Raw genomic sequence first — 20,542 nt, forward strand, 5'->3', positions numbered from 1 at the left:
ACTACATCAGTTTTATACAGTTTTATAACCTTTCTAAACCTTTTAACTAGCAGACATTTTAAATTGTCATAAGAAGTCAGATCGCAGATCATATTTAGGTATTTTGACTTTTTAAAGTCAAAATATTTTACCAAGGATACCTAACTAGGATATTTTCATTATACCCCAGTTTCCCAATCCAACCCTTTTGCTATAATGTTTACCATATTTATACATTTTGTAAATATTGTAGATGACTGAGACAGCTGTAGCTGAGAGTGAAACTGTAACATCTAATAGACGATCACACTATCAGGGACGCCCCTTCTAGAGGACACCCCACTGTAGGTGAAGTGAACTTAGGTTTTGCTCTGTCTCAAGTAACCACACGCATGGTTTACAGGATACCAACATTGTTTCAGGCCTTCTTATCTCCCCTCTCCCAAATATCCTGTTTCTTCGAGCTGCGTCTGCCAGAACCAATAGAAAGCTCTTCCTGCTATTGGTTGACTTCACTTCCAGCGTTAGCACAATCTCATCCGCTCCAAACACTGCTCAGTGGAACCTCAACTTAACACACTCATCGCCAGAAAAAAAAAAACTCAAACACACACATTGCAACAGAAATTTCTTTTTAAAAAAACAGGACTATATAGTCCTGTGCTACAATGGCGAGCACTATCAAGGTAAGTTTTAAAATTACATGACTTAAAAAAATTAAATTTTTTAAATCGCTTTTGTTGTTCCAGGAACAGATTTGAGCAGGAGGGGGTAACACCCTTCTTGCCATGGCAATGCAACAAGATTTCCTTTTTGCTGCTTTGTAAATTTCCTTTTTCCTATACTGACTGTCCGCACAGTTTAGAAAAACCATCAGCATAATGACAAAAGAGCAACAACCACGATGTATACTGAAAACTCATCTCCAGATTGGTCAGCATATAAAAAAATGCAATTACTCTTGTAAATTTTGGAAGTAAGGATTTTCCATTCTTGAGACTGAATATTGAGTTTACGAATGAATAAAGGACAAAATAGGCTCCAGGCACAAACGTCTCAAAATACCAAACATGCTGTAATATTTTACCAGTGCTTAACACTCCCTTTATGTCACTTGAAATTGATTTATAAACCACAGTTGTTATTAATTGAAATTAATGATTGTCTTTAGCTGTATGTTAATTGCTTGAATGATGGTGTTACCCATCAAAGGAACATGTTATAGGGTTGTTGTTTTTATTTTTTTTTTAATATGATTTTAAGAGAACTAGAAATTTTATACTAGAAGATTTTTTATACTAGAAGAAATTTTATACTAGAATTTTATACTATATGTGAATGCATTCAAGTAAATGCTCTTTAAAATCATGTAAATCATGTCAACCTTTTAAGAAATTTAAAATTTTAATGTTTTAATTTATAACGCAATGCTTTCATTGCAATACACCCCTTCATTACCCTCCTTCATTACCCTCCTTATATATGTGAATAATAATCAAAACATTTTATTACTGTGTAATTCATATGTATGTACAGATTTCCTACATGTTAATTACCTACATTATATCTATGTACCTACGTTAAAGCAATTAACTACCATAGAAATAGTAATTGCATATGTGACAAGAAAGCAATAGCAATTCACGTTGTATTATTTAGGAGGAATTTAATGTAACTTTTTTGTAATTCCCAAACTCTGTCCACTACCCCTGTAGTTACTGTCCACCACTATTCGTAAGTACACTAATAGTGTATACAGTGTTTACCACAGTTACATCAGTACTGACCACTCAAAATATTGTGTTGATATACACAGTCTTACATACTGAATTCACGCTATCATTCACAATAATAATGCACCTAAGTGGCATAGTTTTTTTTCCTGTTGAGACAAATATGAGCCCCACATTTGGTCATTAGATATCTAGTTAATTACAGAAGATGCAGAATGGATATTACACTTTTCTTATTATTAACACATTACGTCTTCATACAAGTAAGTACAGAAGTACAAAGCAGGTTGTTAAATCCATATGAAACAGACTATCCTAAAATCCTAATTAATTTAGTACCGCTTAATAGCATAATCATGTGATGGAGTATATTAATGGCTGTATTTATGTTTTAGAGCTTCAGAGTAAGAAGAAGAAATGTTTGTAGAGTGGAGTGCATGTTTAATTTTTTTGGCAACTGTGCTGGACTAATTGTTCAGGCAGAAGTGAGTATGTATGCTGTTCTCGATACAGTCTTACGCAAATACTTTTCTGGGAAACTCATCAGGAGACTTTTCTAGTCTGGGTTTAGTTACAGCTTATTGCAGGAGAATATCATCAGTACAATCGCTTTCTTAATACATTTGATAATGTGATGTGTTAAGTGTGAGCGCAAGACAAAATGGTAATACTTTGGCTTTGTTTAGTTGTAAATATTATCATTGTTGTTCTGTATGTAGTGAATGAGAGCTAGATCATATTTATACAGTAATCAGGCACTGCATGGGATTTCATTAAGCCTTAGAAACGATTCCACTGGATTGACCTGAATGTGTGTGTATATATATATATATATATATTGAACTCCCATATAGACCTGAATAGGAAACCAAAAGGATTCCATGTTTAAAAAATCCTGTTCCTACAGGATATTTACAAATTGTATATGGATCTTATAGGAATGGTTCCAAAATATGTTTGTAATTATAATAAAATAAAATTCTAATAAAAATAAATACAAATAAAATTCTAATTTGGATCCGGTTTCTATTCCTTTAGGATTTTTTTGACAAGGATTGTTTAAAAGTGAGAGTAATAGTTTTCTCTTTGAAATCGTTTTGTATAAATATATCTAAACATTCTGCATTTTTACATGTAATAATGTAGAATTGTATTAGTTTTTGATGAATACAGAGCTCTAAGAGTTTTTAGACCCTTTAAAAACTGTAGTGGAAATCTTTGGAATATTCAGTAATTCACAGTTCTGTCTAAAATATTCTGCTGACATAGAGTTGTATTGGATTTTCCCCCAGTATGACAACTGCGGTTGAGTTTCGCTGAACCTGTAGTGAAGGTTACTATTTAATTATTTGTAGGATGAGATTATAAAGAAGAAAATGGATTTTATATATTTGGTTATTGTAAAAATTTCCAAGTTTTTACATTGTGGAATTATCACATGATGTTTGGTGTGATCAGGTGATGATGGGTAAGCTGCATGTGACTAATGTTCATGCAGCAGGTGATAAATGCAACATGCCAGACTGAGCTTTTGGGTAAAATTAGTATTATTCTAGCTGTTTAGCACTTTAAAACAAGTGTTTTAAGTTTTATGGTTTCTATCTTGCCTATCTTTATCTCTGCTGATGGAGTGAAGCTCAGGGAGTCAGTGTGGGAAAGAAAGGAGTGAGATGAGTGAGAGAATGAGGATTATGAGGGGAGTGAGGGGTTAGGGAAGTGTGAGGGAAAGTTGAAAGAGTGAGTTATTGAGGGAAAGAGATATGAGACAGTCAGTGATTGGGGAGATGGGATGATGAATCAGAGCGAGAAAGTGAGTGAAGGATAGTGTGTAAGGGGTTTGAGGGATTTGAGTGAGTGAGTCAGTCAATCAGTCAGTGAACCAGTAAGAATGAAGAATAAGTGAGTGCATGAGAAATAATGATAACTGAGTGAATGAGTGAGTGAGTTTATGTATGGGTAAATGAGAAAAAATGAGAATGAAAGCATGAAGAGTGAGTGAGTTACTGAAAGCAAATGAGAGCAAATGAAATGGAGTGAGTGAGTGAGTGAGTGGGAAAGAATGAAGAGTGAGTGGCTGAGTGGTTGAGTGAGTGAATAAGTGAGAAAGACTGAAGAGTGAGTGAGTGAGTGAGTGAGTGTGAAAGAATGAAGGGTGAGTGAGTGACGAGTGGGAAAGAATGAAGGGTGAGTGAGTGAGTGAGTGCGAAAGAATGAAGGGTGAGTGAGTGAGTGAGTGAGAAAGAATGAAGAGTGAGTGAGTGAGTGAATGAGTGGGAAAGAATGAAGAGTGAGTGAGTGAGTGAATGAGTGGGAAAGAATGAAGAGTGAGTGAGTGAGTGAATGAGTGTGAAAGAATGAAGAGTGAGTGAGTGAGTGAGTGAATGAGTGGGAAAGAATGAAGGCTGAGTGAGTGAGTGAGTGGGAAAGAATGAAGAGTGAGTGATTGAGTGAGCGAATGAGTGGGAAAGAATGAAGAGTGAGTGAGTGAGTGAGTGAATGAGTGGGAAAGAATGAAGAGTGAGTGAGTGAGTGAGTGAGTGAATGAGTGGGAAAGAATGAAGAGTGAGTGAGTGAATGAGTGGGAAAGAATGAAGGGTGAGTGAGTGAGTGAGTGAGTGGGAAAGAATGAAGAGTGAGTGAGTGAGTGAGTGAATGAGTGGGAAAGAATGAAGAGTGAGTGGCTGAGTGCAAGACTGAGGGAGAGGCTATGAAAACAACTGTCTGTGAGTTGCTGATTTGGGAATGTAAGGGCACAAGCACTTTGCTGACCTTTTTTAGAGGTTAATGGCCTCCCAAGCCTATGGTGTTAATGACAGTACGTCATCCACCTCCACCCTCTCTCTCTCTCTCTCTCTCTCTCTCTCTCTCTCTCTCTCCATGGCCATATCACAATTAGAATGTGGATGGATAGGCTTTTCCTCTTTTCCATTATCCTCACTATCTGGAGCTCTGATGCAGGAAGGGCCAGGAGAATACTTCCTGACTGCTGCCGCTTTCAGCATGAATGAGCTACCAGGCTCACAGCGATTAGAACGTTAACCTGCCACCCAAAATCATCATTTTGTAATTATCATAGTGTACACACTTATATGTGCAAATAAGAGCACTGGCTTGATGTCAGAGCTGCCTTGTGTGGATAAAATGTACAGGACTAAATGCTGGAACTAAATGCCTTAGCTTTATAGTAGGTTAGTCATTCCTTTAAAAAAACACACAGAAACTAGGAGTTTCCACATTTTTCAGCCTTGCTTATTTTTTATTCACTTAGCGGAACAATGAGCTACATCGTATTGGTTTATGTTATTACGTTAAAGGAGTGCTTTTTCCATCGGGAAAGAAAATGTCATGATATTGATTTAGGCAAAATCATGTGTAGATTTGGATGGATGTAAGTTGGATGTAAGAGGGAAACTAAGCTGTCTTCTGATTTCTAGTGCTTTAACTGACATTAACAGACTAAAAGACTGTGGCATTCTGCTGATGGCTGACAGTAGAACGGTTGGGGGAAAAAAAGAAACCCTCAGCTTTCCAGTGTTTTATAGTTGTTGATTATAGAGCACTAAAATTGGATACTTTGGAATCTAAATAGGTGAAAACATGAAAACAAATGCCGTTTTAATTTTTGATCTGGCAAAATGTCCGGTGTTTTCCATAGACTTTCGGAGCAGTTTAGAGCTCTCTGCATTTTGCGCTGCAATTTTATCTGTTCAAAACCATCCTACTACAGTCGGCAGACTGGCTTTATGGTTGTTTCCAGTAGTGGCTGCTCTGAGTTGTTCCATAAGATTATAAAAACAGAGGAAGTGTGAGGCTGGATGTAGGGAATTGAGTGAGCATGTGTGTGTGTGTGTGTGTGTTTGGTGTTTGTTAAGTGTGTATTAACAGGGCCAGTGGGGAATGGGTGAGTGTGGTTTCTGCGAGTACAAGCTTATGCCTCACTTCGCTCCAGCCTAACACTGCAGTAATGACCTTTGCATCTGAGCCGTGAACCGAGAACTGTTAGGGCGCTTTTTAATCTGGTTCCCGTCATGGTGTCCTCTTCCTCTCACTGATCAAAGACCTGCTTGAATTATAACACAGACATGGTGCCAGGGCTTGAGAAGCTTTCATTTTGTAGAATTTATGTTATAGTATGTCTGTAGTATGACTGTAAAAGAGCTCGAGTAACACACTGCATTTACTCTTACATTTACTCAAATAAGTACAAAATACATTGTACTTGAAAGAATATTTGAGTATTATTGAATAGTGCCAATAGCTGTATATATGAGTGGACATCATAATATGGAGTGAAATGTGAAGCCAAAATGTCTCAGAGGCCCTCTAGTGGCTGGCTACACTTTTTTACACTTTTTAACCCCGTCCATTCCCATGTTTACGAATGGATGAAAATGAAAATTGAGTTTTAAGTTGTATTAAAATTTTGATGTCTAAGCTAGCTTGTAGTACTGATATTGTAACTAAAAGCAAACCAGCATTATTAACTGATGTCATGACATAAACCAGGGCAGCTAACACTAGCTAAATTCTATAATTTATGTCTGCATGACCTTAGTGTACACTTGAAAATATCTTGATGAGGTTAGCCAGTGTCACTCCTTTTTAAACAAGCTCCACTGACAACACAAGCAGAGCATTTGACATGACATATCACAGCAAACCAGTGACTACATTTCCCATCTTGCACTGCGGCCTACAAACATGGCCGCCATGGACCACAATTCCCAGAACACTCACATTCATTCTATTCACGCACACCTGCATCTAGTCTCACACACAATCACACCACAGTTTAAAAAGACTTTCGAGCCATTCACTCTTGGCGAAGTATTATCGTGTTAGTATAGTATTATAGTGTTATCCCCGTACCAAGCGTTTGTACCCTGTTCCTTTTTTTGATTTATGTTCTTTGATCTTGTTTCTTATTTCTCGTTCTCATTTCTTGCCTTGTCTCATTTATGCCTGTTTACAGGTCACCTGACCCATTGCCTGTTTTTGACCACGCTATTGTCTCATGTTTTGGATTTGTCTGCCTGCCCTTCTTTATTAAAAGCTCTTATCTGCACTTGCATCCATCCTAACCTTCATTACGTCCACAACGTGACAATTTCTCTATTCAGATGGGTAACTTACTGCAGGTGTCAGAGCTAGATGAACATGATGGAGAGCAGATATTCTTATTTTACATTTCTTAAAAAATAGGTTTTGTTGAGTGTAAATATTGACTGCTGTTTATATTTTCAGTACATACATTAGGCTACTTTAACTATTTATGCTTACATTACTTTGATTAAAACGTTGGATAATGTCAGCTAGCTAACAAATGGCAGCTCAGTCATGACTCATAGTTCTAAAATCTTTTACTGACAACAGTAAAATAAATATGCCTGCTAAAACTATACAACTGCAATTCAGTATTTTACATACAACATTAATTAATAATGCTGTATTTATAACTGTGAGTTAGCTAACATGTTTTAAGATGCACTTTAGGTAATGAATCGTGCACATGCAATTACATGTCTATCACTAATATGGATTGGTGAGAGGCAGACCCATTATCTGTCCAGCTGTCTTTACCAGTCCCTCCAGGATTTCATGATTTTGCGATCACAGAAATTAATGCACAATTAAGCAAACTCCACAATATTTGGAGGAGCTTGCAATTTTTTTAAATTACTGCAGATTTTCGACACATTTGGGCCAAGGCAGGTCATGTGATGTCATCACAACGCGCATTCAGCCAAAGCCCTCTTTGATTTACGTGTGTCAGACGTAAGTACAGCAAAAAGTTCTCATTTACCAACAAACAAAACTGTGAAAGATCGTGCAAAAAAAAAATTTCCAATTGAAATATCACCAATTAAAATACTTTTACACAAAAAAGCACAGAAAACACAGCAAGTTGCAATGCAAATTCTGAAGAAACTACAGCAAAATCAAACATATTTGATCACAAAATGAAAATCACAAAATCCTGTATGGACTGATTTACTTCACCGTCTCTGGCTCCAATTTTTTGCAAGATGGCAGCTCCCATTTCAACCCAAAAAAGGCTTCAAAAACACACAATCAGAGTGAATGGTGCCATTCTGTCCATACCGATCAGACCGTTGTGAGTTCAAATCCCAACACCACAAGCTGCCAATGCTGGGCCCTTGAGCATGGCCCTTAACCCTCAATTGATAAGTTGTATTAAAAAAAGAGAGCGAGATTAATGTAAGTCGTTCTGGATAAAGGCATCTACCATAAATGTAAAAGTACATTTTATTCAACTATGTTTCTGTTACTTTTTTCCCATAGTTCTGTGGATTCTTTTATTTATTTGGCTCTTGGTTGCCTGCCACACCTTCACAATAGGCCACACACTTCTTTAATCTAACACTAAACTAACATGGTCACATTATGTATGTACTGTCCAGTTTTGTGAAAATACAGTAGCATCAGTTTCCTCATTGGCTGACAGGCCAAAGTACGACATGTGCATGCTAAAATGCTTTTCTGCTCAACACGGTTGTAAAGAGTGGTTAGTAGAGTTATCATAGGCTCCATGTCACCTGGAAACAGTAATTGTCCTCTGATCTCTCTCATCAACATGGTGTTTCTGCTCTGTGTAAGCTCTGGAGCATGGTTTGTGTGAAAATCCCAGATCAAAAGTCTCTGAAGTACTGAAACCAGTCTGTCTGGCACTGAGATCAGAATTTATCTCCATTCTGATCTTTAATGTGAACATGAACTGAAGCTCTCAACCTGGATCTGCGTGATTTTATGCATTGTGCTGCTGCCAGCTGATTGGCTGTTTGAATACCGTTGTTTCTATTAAAGTGGCCCGTGAGTGTATATTATTCATATAAAGAGTAACGTGTTACACTAAAAGGGAAAGAAAAGGGTACTTGGCATCATTAATGGTTCTAGGTTTTAAAGGGGTTTTATTTGGAACCTTGGAAAGAAACGTTCTCAATTGTATTTTTCCTAATTAGAACTTTAGAACTCTTTAGGATGCTAGGTGAGATCATTTTAAGTGCTCTTTAAGAGTGCAGTCTCTGTACTAAATTCTTTTTAACTCAGTTGCTTACTGGGATAATTGTTACTAACAGCACTTACACCACTTCTACTTGAGTATGGTTTTTGACTACTCTACCCAGCTCTAGATTGCAATAATGTCACAGCAGAAAACTGCAATTTTACATAAACTCTCCACTCCCTCTTCCATCTGTAGGAGGCGCTGTCCGTGGTGAGTGAGGATCAATCTCTGTTTGAGTGTGTCTACAGCGTGGCCCAGCAGGCCAAGCCAGACATGACAGCATCAGCAGTGAGTGAGTATGGCCAGAGTAAGCTGAGTCCCCGGGCCACACAGCAGGACTGGCTCACCCCTCCACCTGGCCGTGTCACCATCAAGATGGAGTGCAACAACGGAGGAGGAGGAGCAGGAACCACAGGAGGCGGAGGAGGAGGAGGAGGAGGTGGAAGAGTGGGGCAAGTGAACGGCTCTAGGTGAGCACCACAATTGGCTTATGTAGTGTATAACTGACATTTACCACTCTCATTTAACTAGTGCTAGACCATTTCTGTCATATTCATTTCTTTAAAATGAAGCTAACCAAACTGCTAGTGTAAAAGTAAAACTTTGTTACAAACTTTGCTACTAGTGTACAAAGTAAAATCTTCCATTCTTTTGGTCGCTGCTGGATTACATTTCTGCTCATTGGGCAAAACAGTTCAGGCTTCTTTAGACTCAGCTTATACTGTATACGTCAGAGTGAATGTGTATACTTGGTTAATAGCAATAAGAGTGAGTCTGTCAGTCTCACTTGAAACTGATACTTGAGAAGTCTGCTACTGGTACAGAAATGAAGGGCGGTGTGTGGTAGAGAATTGGCTGTTTGGGTTTCATGGCCTGAAATTAATCCACCAGGAGTTGTTAGAAACACAGGAGCCAGATTTATAGAGGGATCTGAATGCACCAGCACACACATATACAGGCACATAGACACACACTCAGATGCAGTGACACGTTGAGCTGTATGAAGATCCCAAACTCAAAACAGCTGTTTTTATTAAGCCCTCACTGTACTGTATGGACTGCTACATTAGAAATATTTAGAACTCATTATATACACACACCAGAGATAAAGAGGGAAAAGATTTTTATATGAAAGCATACTGAGCAGAAAAGAGAGACTAACACAGACAGAGAGAGAGAGAGAAGGAGAGAGAATGAGTGTGTGTGAGAGAGATAGAGGAATATAATGGAATATGAGCATTTTTTTTGGGCAAGTATGAAGCTCTATGCTATAAGCACTAAAACCTGTATCCATCACAAGTCATAAAAATTTTTAAATCATAATTAATATGAGCCATTTCTACATTGCCTGAATATATGGAGAGAGGCCCCTTACTCACTTAGTCACGCCCCTTAGTCACTGAGAATATATCATTGCAAAAAGCAATAAAAGTGAGAGACAGAGCCATGAGAAGAGGATGTGCTGATTCCCCACAACTATTTCAATAGATCCTGTATAAAAATATACACCATTAATAAAGTGTCCTGTTCACCATTTTTATTAAAAGATTCTGTGAACATCAAACTTTTCTGGTATTCACTACTTTAGGAGTAAAAATTCCGAAGTAGTTTCACTTAGTCACATTTCTCAATATGGTGGAACAAAGGGATGTTTGGTTAGTGCTTAATGCTAAGTGTAATTACATTATATACTTACAATATTAGTTGATATCAGATTTACAGACACATCTGAGGGAAATGATGGTATTCCTGATCGTTCTGTCTTATTTTCACTGTCACTTTACTTTGATATTGCTATTATAAAACACTTAAAATGTTCAGTCATTAGCAACCCTGCTAAAAAAAAAAAAAAAAAAATAGAAACCATCACAGAAATACCAATGGTTTCCATTATAAATATCATTACCACAAAACCATCAGCTAAGCATTAGAACCATTACCATTACCAGTCCTTAATGGTGTCCACTAATCATAACATGTCACCAATAGCAGGCAACAAATTACCAGTAGAGACCCACAGGGACCATTACATTTTCCATTAAAACTAATACAATTCCCATTATAACCATTAAAACTGTTAGAAATTCTATGAGGGTTTGTATTGTTTTTTTCAGCAGGGAACTTAATGCTTGGTGTTCATATTTACAAGTTGCCTAGCAACAGTGTTCTTATGACTATAAGCATGTAAATATTTCCCTCAGAGCTGAAGTAAACCTGGGGAGCAACCAGGTTTACTGATGCTAAACTGGCCTTAACCCCAAACGTTTTACCCAAAATGTTTGGGGTTTTTTTACTTGAGGAGCCACCCAAAAATAACCTTTGTATGGAGAAACTGTGCACTTGAATGGCACGTGTATCATCTGTTCACCTTTCATGTTGTTGAATTCACAAAAAGTTTCATTTGAACCCACCAATACGTAGAATTTAGTAAGTCTGTTTCCACTTGCATTCATTTTTTCCCCCATTATTCCTGTGTACTTGATCACATTTATTATTCAGCTCTTTATCAAAAAAAAAAGAACAAAGTCACCACATGGTGTTATAGCCACTCTTCACAGTCTGACAGAAATTCTTGGATGGGTGACACCATGTGATCTTCTGCCCAACCTGCTCAACTCTAAAAAGTGGGAACTGATCCTAGGACATAAAATCCAATATGGTTACCCTCCTGCTGTCCAATTGAGAGACATTTTTTGGAGCTTTTTTGAAACACGGCCTGCCACACAGATTCGAGACTGAGCTGTTTTTCTGATGAAGGGTCTGTCTTGCTCAATTATTTAAACAGTAAATGGGGACAAACTGGTGAGTGTGTTAAAAAAAATGCCTCAGTGGCTCTTGATGGAGTATGCAGTCATAGGCGTTTATGGGTGTGCAAGTGAAACTGAGAATTCCTTCGTGATTCTTAGCATGGCTTTGCTGGAGGACAAGAAGAAAAGGTTTAAGGTGGTCGAATGTGCTGCAGCATTTGGGGAACGAAAGAATGTGAGGGTACATGGACTTCTAAGCACTTTGAGTGTATACATGAAATTTTTGCATGTAGTCTGTAATGAACAGTGTAACATGATTGAAAGCTCACTGTGAGCCGCTGTGCCTAAGTAGGCCAATAGGTGGCTAGCACATGAACGGGATAGTAAGAAGGGCTGTAGGCTGTTCGTGTCCTTGGCAAGCTGTTCTGAGCCTGATGGGAAATTCCAGCAGTGATCCTGCACATCTGCTGCCTAAAGCTTGAGCCAGACTGCACCTCAAAGATACGCCAATATATGAATACAAATGTCCTTTCAGAGACAGCGAGACTGAGCCTCAGTCAGTTGTAACTGTTACCCATATTTTGAACTATTTAAACACATTATATAGCTAGTCCATGTCATCAATGCCAAATGGTCTCACACTTAAACAGCATAATGTGTATGAAGAGTTAAAATGATAAAGTAGTTATATTAAATATATTAAACAGCCATATTAAATTGTTCTTCGGACTTTTTCATCAGATCAGGTTTATAAAATTGGACTGCCCTCCAGTTGGATATCAGGAACTCCAGAAAAAATGCATGGTTGACAGCAAGAAGTCTCACCTCTTTTAAAATGTGTGATGCCCCTGTGGTTGTTAAATTCTCTAGAAATATTTGGGATATCGCCTTCCATTCCAAGAATATGACACGTCTCTGTGTAGTAATCGCTGACTGCATGCTTGTAAGTAAAATGTTTGTAAGTCATTTGCAAACTGGAGCCCGTGTTTATTCATAAAAAGCTCTAAGCAGCCACATCTCATGCCAACATCATAAAAATGAAGCAAATGTGGCCACATTTCGGTCGCAAGTGCCACAAGTTCACTGACCAAACAGGAAGTGGTGGTCATGCAGGCGCAAACATTCACTCACAAGATGTTTAGCTTATAATGAAAAGCAGCAGTGAATCTTGGAACCAGAAGGCCTATAAATTTATTCTGTGTAGCTCCTTCAGTCTTCATTTTCTGGCCTTCAGAGCTGTAACCCACAGCAGAGATCAGAGATGATTTACTTCACGTTTATAGACTTCTGTGTGTCTGCCTGTAGTACAGAAGAGAATTATTCGATCAGATGCTGAGATTATGTCTGCATTTCACAATATTTTCATTTTTGTTTTTGTGTGTGTGTTTGTACAGGAGCTCTCCAGATGACTGCAGTGTGGGGAAAGGAAAGATGGCAAGTGGAGGTGATGGTGCTCCTATGACCTATAGCAGCTACATGGAGGACAAGCATGCCGCCCCTCCCAATATGACGACCAATGAGCGCAGAGTCATTGTACCTGCAGGTCTCACATACACACACACACACACACACACACACACACACACACACAGTGTGCATTAAACTCTACATATATCTATTCCTGGCTTCATTTACTCTGTGTGTGTGTGTGTGTGTGTGTGTGTGTGTGTGTAGACTTCTAGACTTCTTCCTTGGGTCAGAACCCTAAGAGGGTGGGGACAAGTGAACTTTGCCACCAGAGAGAGGTTTTCTTATCAGAGATCCCCAACACACACACACACACACACACACACACACACACACACACACACACACACACACACACAGGCATTCTTTAGTTCTACCAATCCTGTGTGTGTGTGTGTGTGTGTGTGTGTGTGTGTGTGTGTGTGTGTTCATGTGCGTGCATGTGCCAGGCTTTCTCAGGTTGAGCAACACGCTCTGTCCCCAAAAGTACAAATGCAACTTCCTCCTCAGCTAAAGTTGACAGGCACAGTGAGGCAGCATGTTTAGTGCATCCTGTTTTCACTCTGCTGAGAGACAATGGACACAGGGGACGTAGGAATGCAGCGGCAGGAAGCACATCCCTAAGTGCACAGAGCTGAACAGATTTGTGAGCTCTCACTCGTAAAAGGAGGGTCAGCAGAGCTCAGCGGGACTAAGAAAGGTTAAGAAGGTTTAATGAAGGTTACAACAACATCGTGGACAGACGTGGGCAGTGTTGCACACACTTACACAGAAACTTAATGTGAAAAATGCTTATTAATGTACTACAACAACGACCAGGGAAAACCAGTTTTCTCTCACATTTCTCTTGGCATAAACACTATCTACTACTAAGACAATGGCACCGTAATACTTCTACGTTAAGTGTTTTCCTGTTATAAAGAAAACACTTAACATGGTTTAATGCATAAGACCGCATTGGTGGACCGCATTTACTGTACAACTTATTAATAAAGCGTACTATGTATTAATAAGGTGTGTGCTAAATTTGGTCCAAAATTTGGACTGTGTGTAGGATAAGCGGTGCAGAAAATGGATGGATGGATGAGTGCAATAACAATAATATGAATACACCTGAAAATAACCATTTGTTAATTTAATTCCCACCTCTCTTCAAATAAATAAGTGACACAAAGATAACTAATTGTGTGTTTGTGTGTGTGTGTGTGTGTGGTTGTAGACCCCACGCTATGGACGGCGGATCATGTGCGTCAGTGGCTGGAGTGGGCTGTAAGGGAGTACGGCTTGCTGGAGGTGGACATCTCACTGTTCCACAACATTGATGGCAAGGAGCTCTGTAAGATGAGCAAAGAGGACTTCCAGCGTCTCACGCCCAGCTACAATGCTGACATCCTACTGTCTCATCTCCACTACCTACGGGAGAGTGAGTGACTCACACACACACACACACACACACACACACACACACACACACACACACACATGCACAGCTATTTCATACAGTAACTGAAGAGTGAATGCTGCATGCTGTTAACTTTACTGATCGACTGAATGTTTCATTTGGCATTTTGCAGCTCTATCACAGTGACGCATGCGCCGTACTTACACCCTTTATTTATGTTCCCTTCCCATTTTCTGCTACTCTCCCTCTCCTCCCTCATTTCTTCCTGTCCCTCTCTCTTTCTACCTCTCCATCCTTTTGTTTCTCTCCATCTTGTTAGTACACCTCAAGGTTTTTTTTAGCTTTTTTTAAATATATTTTTTGTATTTTATCACTCCCCTCTTTCAAAAGAATGTTTTCTTCCTCAGCTCCACTTCCCCATTTGACTTCAGACGATGTTGACAAAGCCTTGCAAAACTCGCCACGGTTAATGCATGCACGTAACACAGGTAAGAAGGCTCATGCATCACTCGGCAACTGGACAGGTGCTCTGTATGTGCATCACAGCCTAAGTAGTTATTGGCTTTACTGAGGATCAGGAGCCAAAATGCTGTGCAAAAGAGTTTTGGCCGGCAGGTGGCACCATTCAGCTTCGGTAGCGCAGCTCAAATGAGTTTTACATATTTTTTTTTTAATATGTGGAGTAAGAAATGCAAGAAACGAACACAAAATCAAGCAACCTCAGCAATATTCACAGCAGCTCGCAGTTTTTCAGATTTTCCGCAAATTTGGGCCAAGACGTGTCATGTGACGTCAACACAACATGCATTCGCTCAAAGCCCTCTTTGATTCACGCATCAAACATGAGTACAGCTAAAAGGTCTCATTTACCAACAAACATCACTGTGAAAGTTGTGTAATTTTGTGCAATTGCAATTTCCTGATTTTTACACAAAAAAGAGCAAAAAACTCCACAAATTGCGTCGCAAATTTTGAAAACAGCTGAAGTAAAAGCAAGCATTTTTGGCTGCGACAATCACAATAAAAAACCCGTTGTGAAATCCTGTATGGACTGATTATAGTTTTTCCTTCTGACTTGGGCTTCTCTGCTGGCCGAAATCTCCACTGGACAGCTTCAACATGATGACGTGAAACATTCTTGTAGATTTATCAAGCACTCTGCTTACAGCCTCTGCCTGTTTTTGGGCCTTCAGGTGCATGTTGTGCTGTAGTTATCTCCATATATCTATTTTTCTTGCACTTGAAATGCTTGCCAGTTTGGAGTGATACCACTGTCAGAAGTCAGCAAATAAATACAGCTGAGTACAAAAGTTTGCACACCTTTTAGCAGGGACTTGCAGAGAGTTCCTCAGGGGCAGGGGCTCAAATGTAAAAAAAAAAAAAAAAAAAAAAAGGGGGCTGTATCACCAAAGAGCTAATTTTACTACTTTACTACTTTACTAACTTTAACTACATATTCTTATAACCCTGGTAGACATTGTAAACAGATACAATGTGTGGTCACAATAATGGATATGAGAATGACACTAACAAAACCTAATGGTATTTTATTTTTTACATTTATAGAAATAATTAGAACAAACTTTTAGTAGAGAGATGAACCCAAAGATTTTCTTTAAAAGAAAATTTAAACATTATGAAATAAAATAAAAACTACAGTATTACAATCCACAAATGTAGTAACACACGCACTGTATGTCACTTGCTGTAAAAGTCAGTAAAACAATTCATTTCACAATTAAATTTATATTTGGCAGTAACACTTTATTTCCATAAAACTGTAGCACTGCTTGCTGAACTGGCTTTTTAGTCTCAAAGCGTGTCATTTTTGCCTTCTAAATTTCATTTTAAAAAGATAAACTGAGATTTAAATGATTTTATATCACAATTTTTTCATATCACTTAGGCTACAGGACTAAATTTACCATATCAGTTAACAAAGGGCAAGTTACTATATGTATATAGTAGAACTATATTCGGGATCTTGAAAAGTGGTTTAATTATTATTCTGCGCTGCTACTCTGCAGCTTATGCTGAATGGACCAGACGCTTTCAGTTTGTAGCGTCTGTTGAACGTTGTCCAACTGAACTAAATGGTTTTTATTTATATAAAAAAGCAAAATTACAGTGGGGGCTAGGGTAATCGGTGTATGGCCGAACAGAACAACGTGTAACACCGACTATCATTATTTGTAAACATATGATGCCTTTTTTGCAACTATCTTTGCAACTATCTGTCTCATATTAGCTCACCTTTTTTCACCCATGTTGACAAGGAAGCTGTCCCTTTCGCTTCCTCCTCCTTCCTCCTTCAGATTTTCTTTAATGTTCTGCTGTCTCTGTCTGCCATCGTGCCTTTACTGACAATATAACATACATATAATATAACATAACAAGGTTACTTGCATGTCTGTAAATTTAACGAACTTGAGTAGCTAGTACTTATCAACACATTCCCTCTCAATCAGTTTGAAAACTACCGGCAAAAAGCATATAAAATGCTGCTAATATTATGAAAAGGTTAGCAGAAGAGCCAGTGGTCTCAGCATACCTGTCTGCCTGTTGAAGCAAGACGCACTGCGATTGCATCATAACAATGAGACTCTCTGACGGTAGACTCGAGTCGGACAAATAAATAGGAAAATTCTCAGACTTTCTTGTGATTAATTTGCTACTGTTTTCTGCATGCTCTAATGTTAATTTGAATTCAAATGCTTTTTACATAATATAATTGTTTATTAGTTGATGTTGAGAGGGGCAGTTATACACTTATACACAAAATAATTTAGAAAAAGGGCAGGGGCTCCAGCCGCCAGAGCCAATATCCCCCCCCCCCCCCGCCCCCATTCTGCACATCCCTGCCCTTTGGAGAAAATGAAAGAGTAAAATATAACAATTTACAGCAAGATATTGTCTAGCATGGTACAGTAAAGTAGTGTTTCAAGAATATTAATAATGAACAAAAAAAAATTATGGAAGCAGTTCAAAAGCATCTTCCTTCCTGAATGTGTGTGATATGAATATTCTTTAAGTAAGGAATAATTCATGGTTATTATTGTTGATTGTTTTCCAATAACTCAAAATCAACAATTTCACATTCTGATTTCTTTAAGAAGAATGCATCATACATTTGGTCTGTAGTTAAATTTAAAGTGACGGAACGTCTGCAACACAGATTATTTCTAGATAATCTGTGATAAGATGTAACCGCTATAAACAGTTTCAGACCTGTCTCTTTTTCTTGCACTTGCTTGAAGCAAAAAAAAAATGCAGCTTGTCATGTTATTAGTGAACCTCAAAGTGCAGAATGCACTTTCCTGAACACTTACCTTCACTGCAAAAACTTCAACAAAGAGCTTTACCAGTGAACTCTCACTTCAGCCTTCTTCCAATAATGTTAAATAAACGTCTCCTTACAGTAGATTTTTCTTTGTTGAATTCCAACATTAACAAAAGCAACAAAATAATCATTTAATAATTATGCTTAAATTAGCCTGTGTGTATGAGGTTTTTAAACATTAATGTATTAAAAGGAGCACATTTATATAGAGCTGTAATTTGCTTTGCAGCCACTGTCCGAGCCATGCTGTTGTAGAAAATTATTCAGCACATTTTGATCTTGACCAATCAGATTTGAGAACTCAACAGCGCTGTGATATAATACCTTTGGGACCCTATCAAAAGTATTTTGCGCTTTTCACCCAAAAACCGTTGAGAATGCAAATCTTTACACTCGGCTGTATTTTGTGGAGAAGTGTTATACGTGATCTCATTGTAATTAGAACTGTCTTGTGCAGGAGGTGCAAGCTTCATCTTCCCCAACACTCCTGTCTACCCACCTGACACTCCCAGAGCCCCTGCAAGACCAGGTCAGTTCTGCTTCCCTATATTCTATTCATGATTATTATAAAAACATTATACATGGGCTAATCAGGAGGAGAAAATATTTGTAGCTCTGGGTACATCATGTTTAAGTGTGCATATTTTAATCATGCTGCAGTTTTTATCCTTGTCCACTGCTCCTTACTTTAATCCCTGAGGTCAACCACAGAAACTAAACCAGCCACACACACACACACACACACAGACACACACACACACACACACACACACACACACACACTCTCTGTTACTGATGGATAGATACTGATATAGTGCACACAAACACACGCCCCGCCTCCACCCTGTGTGCACGGAGTTTACGTCTTCTCCTTGTGCTTCGGGGGTTTCCTCCAGGTACTCTGGTCCAAAGACATGTGCTGTAGTCTGACTGGCATTTCCAAATTGTCTGTAGTATGTGAATAGGGCAGTGGTAACTCAGTAGTTAAGACATTGGCCTACTGATTGGAAAGTCATGAGTTCAAACACCAGCACTGCCAAGCTGCCACTTTTGGGCCCTTCAGCAAGGCCCTTAACCTACAACTGCTCAGATGTATAAATGAGATAAATGAAGATAAGAACATCTAACAAATGCCATAAAAAAAAAGTAAAATGTGAATGGGTCTTCAGGCTCCCCCTGACCCTGTGTAGGATAATCAGTACAGAAAATGGATGTATGGATGGATGGTAACACACACCCTCCTGTCAGGTTAAATGTAAGTGCATGTAGTATATAGTGCAGTAATTTCCATTCTCTTCTAGATTTGGCTTATGAAGCTGCAAGACGATCTGCATGGCCACCCCAGTCAGCGTCAACCAATAAAGGTAATTGAATTTTTTAAAACACCAGTGTTCTTTTCCACTTAGCTGAACAAAAATATGAAACAAATTACCATCTCAAGAATGATGGGTGTCCATGCTCTGTTGACTTTGTCGCTGCCTGAAATAGTAACAAGTTGCAGTATACAGTTATACAGTATATCTAGTTCTACAGTGTCAGAAACATTGTGAACTTTCTATGTATATGTATGTGTTAGTTTCACAGTCTTCACCAGCCATTGTCACCAAAACAGAGGAGCAGAGGCCACAACTTGGTGAGAATTATTACTTCCTAATGTGTCACTTCAATGTATCAGAGCTGGAACATGATACAAACAACTCTAATCTTGGTAATGCAATGTCCCATATCTCAGTATATTGCAGTAGTTCAAATTAATATTTACCTTTATTTGTTATACAACTATTAAATATTGGAATACGTCATGTGTAATCATCGCACTAACTGATAACTTCACATATGTCAGATCCATATCAGGTTTTGGGACCAACGAGCAGCAGGCTGGCAAACCCAGGTAATGTTTGAATTGTACTGTCAGTGAAGTTTGCATCCTTGGCCTAGATGTGATTTGTCTTAATTGAGTTCTAGAGGAGCAAATTGCACATAGAAGAGGTGTAAGAGACAGTGTAAGAATTGTTTGTTTTTTTTGTTTGGTTTTTTTTGGGGGGGGGGCAAGTTAGGGGTTAGTAAGTGTTCACAGAAGAGATGGGTCTTTAGCCATTTATTTTTTTTTAAGATAATGATGGATTCTGCTGTTCGGATTGATGTTGGAAGTTCATTCCACTACTGAGGGACAGTCATTTTGAAGGTTCTGAAAGGGACCTTGAGCCACACTGAGTAGGCACTAACAGGCGTCAGGTGTTAACTGATCGCAGGTTGCACGAGAGAACATAAACCTCAAGGAGAGTGTTGAAGTAGGGGGGTGCTGTTCCAAATAAGGTCTTATATGTGAGCATCATGGCCTTGAATTTGATGCGGACAGCTACAAGAAGCCAGTGGAGGGAGATGAAGAGGGGTGTGACATGGGCCTTATGGGCTGGTTGAAAACAAGGCATGCTGCTGCATTCTGAATCATCTGAAGGGGTTTGATGGAGCTGGCTGGGAGGCCCAATAGTAGTGTGTTGCAGTAGTCCAGGTTTGAGTTAGGGTCTGATTGTGTTGATGTTATGCAGATTGGACCTACAGGACCGTGCATTTGTTGAAAAGTGGTCTGTAAAGTTCAAGTGGTCATCAAAAGTCACTCAGGTTTCTGGCTGTCGTGGGTGGTTTGAGTGTGCGTGAGCCTAGCTGTATTGTGAGGATGTGAATGATTGAGGCAGGGATGACAAGAAGCTCTGTTTTTGCCAAGAAAAACACTTGCTATCTCTGAGACATGTGAAGGCAACTGCATCTTTTTTGAACTACTGCTCATGCTGCATCACAGGGCAGCATAACACACTTTGAGAAAAGTACTATCTAACCTCTTCCACTCAG

At 38.8% G+C, this 20,542-nt stretch overlaps 1 protein-coding gene across 8 annotated transcripts in view; it reads left to right on the forward strand.

Annotated features, from left to right (window-relative positions):
• The window catches only part of erg (ETS transcription factor ERG), a 57,036-nt gene that overhangs the window by 31,085 nt on the left and 5,409 nt on the right, over positions 1 to 20,542 (forward strand). For 3 of the 8 annotated variants that reach the window (XM_053644749.1, XM_053644755.1, XM_053644756.1), the window contains exons 3-10: positions 8,932 to 9,206; positions 12,878 to 13,026; positions 14,170 to 14,373; positions 14,760 to 14,840; positions 18,150 to 18,221; positions 18,994 to 19,056; positions 19,269 to 19,325; positions 19,536 to 19,583. In XM_053644749.1, the coding sequence (XP_053500724.1) occupies positions 8,932 to 9,206; positions 12,878 to 13,026; positions 14,170 to 14,373; positions 14,760 to 14,840; positions 18,150 to 18,221; positions 18,994 to 19,056; positions 19,269 to 19,325; positions 19,536 to 19,583 (949 nt within the window). Of the gene's footprint in view, positions 1 to 519; positions 666 to 8,931; positions 9,207 to 12,877; positions 13,027 to 14,169; positions 14,374 to 14,759; positions 14,841 to 18,149; positions 18,222 to 18,993; positions 19,057 to 19,268; positions 19,326 to 19,535; positions 19,584 to 20,542 lie in introns of those variants that run through there. The other 5 variants (XM_053644751.1, XM_053644750.1, XM_053644754.1 and 2 more) reach the window with 5 other exon arrangements.

Source organism: Ictalurus furcatus, chromosome 16 (genome assembly GCF_023375685.1).
Source record: "Ictalurus furcatus strain D&B chromosome 16, Billie_1.0, whole genome shotgun sequence".
NCBI classification, from domain to species: domain Eukaryota; kingdom Metazoa; phylum Chordata; class Actinopteri; order Siluriformes; family Ictaluridae; genus Ictalurus; species Ictalurus furcatus.